General features: G+C 37.9%; 1 protein-coding gene across 1 annotated transcript in view; it reads right to left on the bottom strand.

The window, feature by feature from the left end:
* Window positions 1-12164, bottom strand: part of LOC123668051 (serine/threonine-protein kinase par-1) — a 74516-nt gene that overhangs the window by 9778 nt on the left and 52574 nt on the right. Inside the window, exons 17-21 of the mRNA XM_045601844.1 lie at window positions 11115-11215; window positions 8414-8479; window positions 5742-6749; window positions 3798-3904; window positions 2915-3002 (exon numbers count right to left, since the gene is read on the bottom strand). Of these exons, the coding sequence (XP_045457800.1) occupies window positions 2915-3002; window positions 3798-3904; window positions 5742-6749; window positions 8414-8479; window positions 11115-11215 (1370 nt within the window). The remainder of the gene's footprint in view (window positions 1-2914; window positions 3003-3797; window positions 3905-5741; window positions 6750-8413; window positions 8480-11114; window positions 11216-12164) is intronic.

The following is a 12164-nucleotide window of genomic DNA, read 5'->3' as shown; positions in this document are numbered from 1 at the left end:
CCCATTCTACCCCTGCCTTTCGGATGGCTGCGCAGCCAGCTGCGACACAACACCAAGGTAATGCACCAAGAATATTGGACAAACCTAACCACCTGCAGGCAGACCAAGGAAGCTCTTCCGACGATCAACCCAGGATTGTCCCGCAAACTTCGCGGCTTTGGGAGAGCCCAGCTCCGACTACTGGTCGGGGCTGTTACCGGACATGCCTTGCTCAACAAACACTTACACAATTTAGGTGTTACAGACAGCCCCCTATGCAGAGCGTGCATGGAGGCAGAAGAAACGGCCACACACATCCTGCTGGAATGCGGTAGTGTGGCGAACTACAGGGCGACACACCTCGGGACACCGAGGTCGCTCCGGGAAGTCGTCGGCAACGCAAGGGGTCTGCTAGGCTTCCTCAAGGAGCTAGGCTGGCATGAATGAAGCCCCCAGCCTACCACGCAAAATAGGCGCACTAAGTCGTCGAGTTGCGGAGAATAGCCCGTTGAAAATCAATCAAAAATCAAATAATAATTGAAAAAGCCGCCTTCATGATTTTTGTGAGTGTACAGTACATAATGTGTGAAATTGTTGTGATTTATTTAGCTATCTTTGTGTAATTATTGAATTTTTATCTTGTTCAGGCCTTTTTAGTTGACTTTCTAATAGTTGTTCTTCACGCAGGCGGCTTTTCTTGTTTTTTTTTCTTTAATTATAATATTATTTTTAACCATTGTTATATCGCCGCTATTATATGTTAATTAATACATATAACATATACCTATGTACTAATAACTGCGACAAACATGAGACATTACAAATTATATAGGTACTAAGACAAACATTTTATACTGTGTATGTACTACATTACATATACAGGGTGACTGGTGAATTACTATCAATATTTGAGGACGTGTTAATTGACGATCATATATGACGAAAAAAAATTACATATAAAATAAATATTCATAAACTTCTAAGTAAAGTTAACCAACAGTTATCTCGTTAATTACGCGTCGTCTGGACGCCCTAGCTGCGCAGTCGTCACAAAGCAGGTGTGTAGGTATAGATACATTAAGTTATCGCGCGGTCGTTTACCTACGTCCAAACACCGCCAAGTGTTAACAGGGTAGCAGGCTATTTTTGATAAACCAGTATGATCCAATCCCCCTTCATACTTTAATTTTGGCTTAGGACAGGCAAAAATACCAAGATAAGATTAGGCCGACCCCTTCCCCTTGATAAATGTTCCCCTTGATAATTTGATAAATATTAATTTATTACGTAAGAATCTAAACGAAAAAATGAATACACGTTTGGTTTGTTTCAATTATTATTTTTATTTGTACTTTAGGTAGGTACTAATAATTTTTATTTTTTGGTAGTAATAAACTTTGGTTTTAATTATTGATCTTTATCGACATAAGATTTTCAGTCCAAAGGCTTAACAAAAAAAAAAAAAAAAAAAAACAAATAAAAGAAACTATTCACACTTCAATAATCCAATTATTATTCAACTACAATATTAATCAACGAAATAACGAATGTTGTTTACGAAAGCAAGTGACAACTAGTCGCCACTCGCGCGGTTGTCCGCGATTTTTCAAGGTATTTTCACTTTGCGCATTTTTGTAATTTTACCTAAGAACTATCGAGACTAAAGACATGATCGACCCCCTCTCCCCCTAAATCGTCTTACGTAATAAATGAACCATACTTATTGTCTTTTACACGATATAACACGAACGGGTCACTTTTAAGTACTCTGCATTTGTGTATTGATAAGCCATACCTAATTACTTATAACAGGTCACATTCGTACGAGACATATTAGGTATACGCGTAAGATCGATCACTAGGCGCGCGCGCGGAAAGATGGACGTATTCCGGCGTACCTTATGGCGGCGCTTGCCCAACTGACCTAGTGACCTACTAATCGAATTTAGGGGGGAATTAGAATTGGCGGGGGTTGCGGCGGGCGGCGGCAAGCGGCACAGTACAAGGCCAAGGCCGCACGCGCCGCTATTATGGCTGAGAATTAATATGTCTACATTTCATTTATTTAACTTGAAATTTATGGGAATTTTGTCAAAAATTAAGTACCTATTTTTTTTACATAATTCGAATGAGAATCATGTACCGAGTATCCTCTGTAAATATTGATAGTAATTCACCAGTCACCCTGTATATACTATACTTACACTTATACTATGTACTACATGTATACACTATAATTATGTATGTATTTCATTACCCATTCTTACACACACCTCAACCATGTAATTACATACCTAATTCATAAATAAAGTACCTAAGAATTTCGATAATTACCCACAAAAATATAGTAATGTAATCAAGTCACAAAGAGTATCCAAGTCAAAATAATAAAACATAATAATAAGTAGTTTACGAAATCCAATAATAGTAAAGCCGAATCACAGCAATACGATGCAGAACAAATTCAATAAAACAAGCCAAATTCAGAAAAATAGCACTATACGCTATATGTACTCGTAGTCAATCAGAAACGAAAGATGCGAATACTCAAATATCTTCAACAATTAATAGCTGAATAGCCGGCGCACGCACACTAAGAACGCGACAGTCACACATAGAAAAAACGGGGCGGAGATGGCGCGGGGCGCGGTAGCGGCATGCAGCGCGACAGAAACATTTTATTCAAATACCTATTTTTGAAAAGTCTCTTCGGTACCCTTTCCTCTTAAGATGTACAATTTTTTAAAATTGTATGTGGTTTTGCTACCATCGGTTATTAATTATATCTTATTAATATGGCTTTCGTTAAGTATGTACAAGTTTAAAGCAAAATGAATCCTTGACGTTCGTTAAGTTTTTATAACCTTGTGGTGAAACAATTTTATAACAAACATGCAACTTGTAGGCATTATTACATATAGGCTATATTACGTACCAGGTACGGAGGTAGCGGGCGTGTGGAGTCGCTCTGCAGGGGGAGACGCGCCCCCCACTGCACCCGCTGAGCGACGCTCTAAACCACGCTGGAATATATAAAAAATATATATACTTGAGTCTTTGTAATTTTACATATTTTTAAATAATATAAAGTTTGACAACCGTGTGCCGAGTGATAGCCATGACTCCCTATTTTCTTAACGCAAATATTTGGGATATTTATACGGGATATTTATTTATTTACTAGCTGACCCCGCAAATATTGTTTTACCATATATTTTACTAACCTTCTCAATCCCACCCCACTTATAACTTAGAGGAATGAAAAATAGATGTTGTTTGATTCTCAGACCTACCCGATATGCACACAAAATTTCATGAGAACCGGTCAAGCCGTTTTGGAGGAGTTTAACTACAAACACCGCGACACGAGAATTTTATATATATTAGATATTGGCTCAGCTTACAGTGGACAGTAAGACCCTGTCACGCAATTTGACGGGTTAGTAAATTGTAAAAATGTATTGTACAAAGTAAAAATATATATATTAGTATTAAAATGTGATGGTATGGTGTGTTTTGGTGTGGTGCATCACGACGTGCTGATGTGATTAGTGTCACGATGTGTTAGGATCATGATACGGCTGGTGGTGCGCTGGTGGTGTGCTGGTGGTGTGCTGGCGGTGTGCTGGTGGTGTGCTGGTGGTGTGCTGGTGGTGTGCTGGTGGTGTGCTGGTGGTGTGCTGGTGGTGTGCTGGTGGTGTGCTGGTGGTGTGCTGGTGGTGTGCTGGTGGTGTGTTGGTGGTGTGCTGGTGGTGTGCTGGTGGTGTGCTGGTGGCGTGCTGGTGGTATGCTGGTGGTGTGCTGGGGCACCGCCTCACCTGCAGCTGCTGGTACTCGAGGCGCGCGGAGGCCAGGTCGTCGGCGGCGCGCGGCGGGCTCAGCTCCGCGCGCCGCACCGGCGAGTAGCGCTCCGCGTGCTCGCGGGCTACGCACGGAAATATACGTGTCACACTATTTGTATATACCACTATGGTGGCAAACAAACGGACAGCCCACCTGATGGTGAGCGGTTACCGTAGCCTATAGACGCCTGCGATGCCAGAAGCGTCACAAGTGCATTGCCGACCCCTAACCTACGAGCTTTAGCTACCTTACTGACCACAGGAGCATAACATAACTTGAAAGCAGTGTTATTTAGCTGTGTTATCTTCTGTAGGGGTGAAGTACTAACCCAGTCGGGCTGCTCGAGATTTTGAGCAGAATATTTTCTGCTGTGTTCTAACTTAATGAATCTACTACTTCCGTTACGAAATGCTGTACTATCCCCAGTACTGTGTGTGGTCTATTCGCGTTAAGAAAATAGTGACTCATCGCTGTCACTTAACCACACGTCTTGACCAATCAAATTATAAATTAGTATCGCCTGTCTTAAAGACTTATTTCAATAAATGAATTTGAACACGATTTTCTAATTTACAATTTAATTGGTCATGGGTGGTACCTAATTGACAGCGATGAGGAACTGCTTCCTTAACATGAATAGATCATTACTAGTAGCCCCAGCTGACAAGGGGGTAAGAAGGAACTGACTTTGGGATGAGACGTGTTGATATAAAAAGGACTACTTTCCGGTTTTCTACCTTCCAAGTAGCGTCGGATGGCCAGCCATTTTGTACTAAAACTGCTTTTAAAGTCTTCATACATACTTAATCGCCGGGGTCCCCGCAGTTATAGAACCGCTGAGCATGAGGGTTGTCGAACCGAAACTTTGATTGTAGCTAAAGTTACCAAAACCAACACAAGCTCTTTACAAAAGCTCTTATTTAAAAAATATATAGATTTCCTCGAAAGCTGATTTCATCTAATAAGTAAAGTGTTGACTTAAAACGCAAACGTATAAAACGTTCAAATCTCTCGGCCAGTATATTTTCCACAACCCGTCATGCCAAAGCCAGTTTCCCACCTGCAATCACCTTGAAAGGCGCTGATGATTAACTATTAATTTGATGCTCTAAAAGCCAGTTTTAACGATGATTTCTTTCACCGAAAACAAAGGACAAATATGGCATATGAGAACAGTATTAGATTGAATTGGAACCGCAGCCATATAGGGTTAATATTGTGTCCAAACTTTTGGAATACATAAGGAACTTTCAACTGATTTCAAAAATCTATTAAAGATTTTGCTTACTATTTTTTTTTTATGTCACTAGGTCGGCAAACAAGCGTACGGCTCACCCGATGGTAAGCGATTACCGTAGCTTATAGACACCTGCAACACCAGAAGCATCGCAAGCGCGTTGCCGACCCTATCCCCAATCCCCCCAGGAGCTCTGGTCACCTTACGCACCAACAGGAACACAATACTGCTTGAAAGCATTATTATTTAGCTGTGATCTTCTGTAAGGTCGAGGTACTACCCCAGTCGGGCTGCTCCATATTTTGAGCAGGAAATTCCTGCTGTGCCCTACTTCAGTTGCACTTGTAAATATTCTTTATTTTTACGTACAAGTTAGTTCCCAAGCATTGTAAATATAATATAGGGCTATAGACAGTATGTATGTGTCAAAATATGTCGTAGTAGTAAAAAATGGATATCATTCTGAAAAAAAATTAAAAAGCCCAAAATGAACGATACGTAATAATAATCTTGAATTATTTATTTTACTTACCTCGACTCTTTATTGTTATTACAGCATAACACTAGCTACAATACACACGTGCACACACAGTTAAAACACACACACAAGCCAAAAACCTGAAATACCCTATCACCAACCAACCCGGATAACCTTAAACCCGGTAAAAGAAAACAAAATTACCCATTTCTTGTACAGTGGCCAACATTTGCAGTTTGACACGTTGGGGCCCAGAGTACTTCCGGTGACGATACTGACTCTGATTGATCCCGCTGACCGGGGTCCCCGCGGTTATAGAACCGCTGAGCATGAGGGGTGTCGAACCGAAACTTTGGTTGTAGCTAAAGTTACCAAAACCTATGCTCTTATTCTCCAATGGCGTTCCAGAGACGATTGACCCCTGGCTTTGTATACTACCAGAGGAGAAATGCTGATTTTGAATGGGAATACCAGAGATTATCGAACCCTGGCTTTGCATGGGAGTACCAGACATTATTGAGCCCTGAGTTTGCATGGGTGTACCAGACATAATTGACCCCTGGCTTTGCATAGGAGTACCAGAGACTATCGACCCCTGATTTTGTGGATTATTAGCAGAACTGAAATTCTGACATTGCATGGGAGTACTACTTAAGATAGACCCCTGACTCTGAGTACTTGACGATGGGAAATTCTGGTTTTGGACCATCGACTGGTTTTGAATGGGGGTTCCAGACATAATGGACCCCTGATTTTGAATAGAGGTCCCACTCATGATCATACCCTGATTTGATATGGAAGTGTTCATCTGCTGGTTTGCCATTGGAGTCCCAGTAATGATAGAACCTGAACTATTAAAGGTTTGACTTTGTATGGGGGTTCCTGTCATTATAGACCCTTGGTTAGGGGTTCCGCTGACTATTGATCCAGTTTGGGACGCGACTGCCCCATGCGTGGGCGAAAATTGGGATATAGAGGGCGTGTAAGGCGATACAGCTGGATTAGAACCCATAATACTCCCCTGAGGGATGGTTTCTAAGACTGGTTTCATGGAATTTTTGGTGAAATTAGGGGTGCCAGCAGTTATGGAGCCCTGGTTTTGAGGGTTAGGTGGGGGACTCTGATGGTTTTGGTAACTGTAGCCTATCGATGGGGGGAGGTAGTTGCGCTTCATGCGCGCCTCGACCTCCATTACTAGCTCGGGGCTTATTACTAGGGGTTGGAGAAATAAAAAAATTAGCAAATAAAAACAGAAAAACTACATGCAGGCGTGTTATATGAAGATTTATATAAAAACAATAACAAAAAATTATAGAGAAACATCAGCAGATATATCGGAAGCAAATATATTTAGGATTTTTCCACTTGTGTATCTGGATGATTTGAAATAAATAAATTATTATTATTTTTTATTTTTATAAATCTTCATATAACATATGAACTAAAAATAGCATTATAAACAGGCGTAAAACTTTTACTGCAGGACGATTTTCGACAATTTTTTATTTTCATCAGAGAATTATCTGTTTTAAATGTTGTCCGTTGTAAAAAATATATTTTTTTTATTTAAACAACTACATATATTATTAATCTGTCTTTTAACTTTTATCTTTATTTCAGAAGTTATCTTCAATTGAATATTAAAATGTCATTACTGTATATATTTGAGAATTTAAAAAGGTTTTATGCATGTACATTTATTTTTTTTATCTCAATCAAGGACCAGCAGATACAACACTGAGTGCGTACGGGTTTCTATTATATCTTGCAGTAAAACAATTAAAAATTAAATTGGCTACAAAAGTGTACTTTTTAATAATTAATTAATTATGTAAATAAAATATTCGATCTAAATTTACATTTTTGTAACCAAACGTAACATTGCAAAACATTTCTTTTGACATTATTAAAAAAAAAAACTTAAAATGTATACAAAAAGTTACAAACACACAAGTATAAGGTTATTGCAAATTAAATGTTTAAAAAAAATAATGAATGTATTAATTTAAAGCAAAAATCACAGAACTTTTTTTCCACCGAAATAAAAAAGAATAGTATAATGAGATAAAAATATATATATATTTTTTTTTACTTTATAACTAGAAATTTGTAATAACCTCGGTTCAGAAACAATAACCGAACGATTTGTTAACGATAATCGCAGTTCAACTGTCAAATGAACGATTTTTTTTTGCTTGTAAAGGAGAAGAATAATTAATTTATAGTGGTTCATTATAATCAAATTCATACACAAGAGACAAACTACTTGGGAGTCTACTAGAAAACTACTAGCAAAAAACGATACAATTTTTTTGGTAGCATAACATCCGGGATTCATGTTTATGTATTCTTATATTTGCTGGCAAGAGATGCTTAAAAAACTTATAATTATTTTTGAAACATTTCGTTGGTTTAAAGCTAGTTACTATAAATAATTAAATCATCAGATCCTGGTTTCCTTATCATGGTACCAAACTAGGGATATCCTCTTTCCAACAAAAAAAGATTTCTCGAAATCGGTACATCCAGTAGAAAGTTATGCGGTATAATACAACGTCGACGAAAAAAGCGTCAAGTAAAAACGCATTATTAGATATAACTCGAAAAGTAGTTGTAAGATCTCGAATAAATTTAAATGGGACCAATTGGCACACACCACCTTTCGATTAAAACAAAATTTGTCGAAATCGGTCCACACGGTCAAAAGTTCTGATGTAACATACATAAAAAAAAAAAAAAAATACAGTCGAATTGAGAACCTCCTCCTTTTTTGGAAGTCGGTTAAAAAGAATTATAAATATCAATTAACAAATCGTCGGTACAGATACGTGTATTAAGCTACTACAGGTGTGTGCGTGTGTTAGAGCCTCACTCACCAGGCGGCCTCTCAGTGACGGTGAGTAATCCGCTACGACGTACTCGTACACTACTGGCGGACGCCGCTCCACCCGCCTAATAGGTAACAAGAGAACAGACATACAGAGGTTAGTTTTTTATACTTTATTTAATAGAGCTGACCTGGCGAACTTCGTGCCGCCATATTATTTTAATTCTGCAATAAAAATATTGCAGTCATTAATCGAAATATATATATAGCCTATATTTTAAGTTGGACAAAGTTGTGATATCACATATAAAACAACAGTTTCAACATTATTTTTATTTACTTTTAAATTATATTTCAATAAAATCACATTCGATTCTACGTAGACATGAAGAATAAAATTATTTTAATACTAACAATTAAACTTTGAAATGTCATGACACAAGACTTCGTATTCCTCCCCACCCTTTGTCACACAATGTCACACTTCGCCTACCCCTTATGGGTGACGTAATTTATGGATGACCTCTTATTGGATAGATAATCGAAAAAAATTATAGATTTTGTTAAATTCTTTTACGTTAAATTTAAAAAGATAACCGGTGTGTAGAAAGCTTAAGGCTTAACATTTAGACTTGTCAATACGTGGGAAAAGCTTTTTGGTCCTAATCTTGTCACATCTCACACAAGTTTATGCCTAGAGCAAACATTTTATCAAAGATTATTTTTCTAAGTTTTTTTTTATTACGTTTTTTTTAAAATAAATATAGAAATTTATAGTAAATACAAATGTTACGTTTTAAAGTTACTATAACACCTTACTTTCATAATAATCTTCACTAATGATGATTTTTTTTCTATTTCTTTTTTTAATTGAAAAAAAAAAATGTCTAATTTTCATAAATCAAAAATTTTCACAAACTTTTTTATAGAATAAAATAATTGCAATTCAACGATTTTATCATTTTTTTTTTTCTTTACTTTTTCGGAAAATTAATTTGATAACAAAAATTATAAAAATAATATAAAAAAAAGAAACCAAAAGGTCAATTTTTTTAAAAGTTATGGCTATTTAAAAATAAAAACCAGTTTATTTTTTAAATGACAACTTTTTTGGGTTGGATAAATATTTTGAAAGAAATCTCAAATTTTTTTTCAAGGGACAGAAAAGAATGGAAAAATTTTGGCCAGATCAAAAGGGGTCGGGTTCAAAAATGGTCGATTTGTCAAAGAATACCCCCATATATATAAAGATACTTGCCAATTATTGCTGGTTTTGGCCAGTTCGAAACAGGTCGGGTTCAAAAGTCGATTTAAGATTGATCACTTTTGAAGGTACAAAAATTTATAACCAACTACCCTCACTTATAAAATAAATGAAAACCCGTTTAAGGTATTTAAACGAAGTAACAAAATATACAGGGTGACTGGTGAATTACTATCAATATTTACAGAGGATACTCGGTACATGATTCTCATTCGAATTATGTAAAAAAAATAGGTACTTAATTTTTGACAATATTCCCCCCACACATTTCAATTTAAATAAATGAAATGTAGACACATTAATTTTCAGCCATAACGGCGGCGCGTGCGGCCTTGGCCTTGTACTGTGCCGCTTGCCGCCGCCCGCCGCAACCCCCGCTAATTCTAATTCCCCCCTAAATTCGATTAGTAGGTCACTAGGTCAGTTGGGCGAGCGCCGCCATAAGGTTTGTATGTCGGAGTACGTCCATCTTCTAGCGCGCGCGCCTAGTGATCGATCTTACGCGTATACCTAATAATTATGTCTCGTGTGAATGTGACCTGTCATAAGTAATTAGGTATGGCTTATCAATACTCAAATGCAGAGTACTTAAAAGTGACCCGTTCGTGTTATATCGTGTAAAAGACAATAAGTATGGTTCATTTATTACGTAAGACGATTTAGGGGGAGAGGGGGTCGATCATGTCTTTAGTCTCGATAGTTCTTAGGTAAAATTACAAAAATGCGCAAAGTGAAAATACCTTGAAAAATCGCGGACAACCGCGCGAGTGCCGACTAGTTGTCACTTGCTTTCGTAAACAACATTCGTTATTTCGTTGATAAATTTTAATATTGTAGTTGAATATGTGTTTTTTTTTTTTTTTTGTTAAGCTTCTGGACTGAAAAGCTTATGTCGGTAAAGATCATAATTAAAACCAAAGTTTGTTACTACCAAAAAATAAAAATTATTAGTACCTACCTAAAGTACAAATAAAAATAAACATTGAAACAAACCAAACGTGTATTCATTTTTTCGTTTAGATTCTTACGTAATAAATTAATATTTATCAAATTATCAAGGGGAATATTTATCAAGGGGAAGGGGTCGGCCTAATCTTATTTTGGTACTTTTGCCTGTCCTAAGCTAATATTAAAGTATGAAGGGGGGTTGGATCATACTGGTTTATCAAAAGTAGCCTGCTACCCTGTTAACACTTGACGGTGTTTGGACGTAGGTAAACGACCGCGCGATAACTAAATGTACCTACACACCTGCTTTGTGACGACTGCGCAGCTAGGGCGTCCAGACGACGCGTAATTAGCGAGATAACTGTTGGTTAACTTTACTTAGACGTTTATGAATATTTATTTTATATGTAATTTTTTTTCGTCATATATGATCCTCAAATAACACGTCCTCAAATATTGATAGTAATTCACCAGTCACCCTGTATAAGTAAAACGAAGACAATAGGTACAAGTAGGCTGTATTTAATACACACGAGGCGCGCAGCACTCACCATGGCGGCGGGCGCGGCGGCGGCGCTGGCGGCGTCCTCGGGCGTGGCCATCGTGTGGCGCTTGCTGCTGCCGCGCGTCAGCATGTACCTGCGCATGGCTGGCGTCAGGTCGCGGACACTCGGAGCAACCCACACCCGCTCCAAGGAGGGGCGGCGGGTGTATTCTTTCCGATTTTGACGTCTACCCTCGTGAAACTTCCCCCTTGGGCCTCGGATAGCACGTTAAGCCATCAGTCCCAGTCGCTATCATAGACACCTGATAGCGATCGTTGCTCGTGGTGGAGAACGATTTTTTTTTTTTTTTAAATAACACAATATTAAAAACATCCGTATAATAAACATATCCGCCAACCCGCATTGGAGCAGCGTGGTGGATTAAGCTCTGATCCTTCTCTTACATAGGGATTGAGGCAAATGCCCAGCAGTGGGATATTACAGGCTGAAGCGAATAAATATATATGACACGTAAACTCGAGATAGAAATAGAACCCACACTTAATAATTGTGTTTGCTCGCAAACGAAAAAAAAAACCGACTTCAATTACACCGACGAGTAATACAACGTAGATCGACGAAAAAATAGTCAAGTAACTACGCGTTATCAAAGATTACTCAAAAAGTAGTGATCAGATCTCAATAAAATTTATATGTGACTACATGACAAACATCAGCTTTCGATTAAATTAAAAATTATCAAAATCGGTACACCCAGTAAAAAGTTATTGCGGATTTTCAAGAGTTTCCCTCGATTTCTCCGGGATCCCATCATCAGATCCTGGTTTCCTTATCATGGTACTAAACTAGAGATATCTTCTTTCCAACAAAAAAAGAATTATCAAAATCGGTACACCCAGTAAAAAGTTATTACGGATTTTCAAGAATTTCCATCAATTTCTCTGGGATCCCATCATCAGATCCTGGTTTCCTTATCATGATACCAAACTAGGGATATCTCCTTTCCAACAAAAAAAGAATTATCAAAATCGGTACACCCAGTAGAAAGTTATGCGGTATAATACAACGTAGGTCGATGAAAA

The sequence above is a fragment of the Melitaea cinxia genome, chromosome 30, assembly GCF_905220565.1.
Source record: "Melitaea cinxia chromosome 30, ilMelCinx1.1, whole genome shotgun sequence".
NCBI lineage: Eukaryota > Metazoa > Arthropoda > Insecta > Lepidoptera > Nymphalidae > Melitaea > Melitaea cinxia.
Note: the sequence above shows the minus strand (reverse complement) of the source record. Positions and strands in the feature narration are given on the sequence as shown.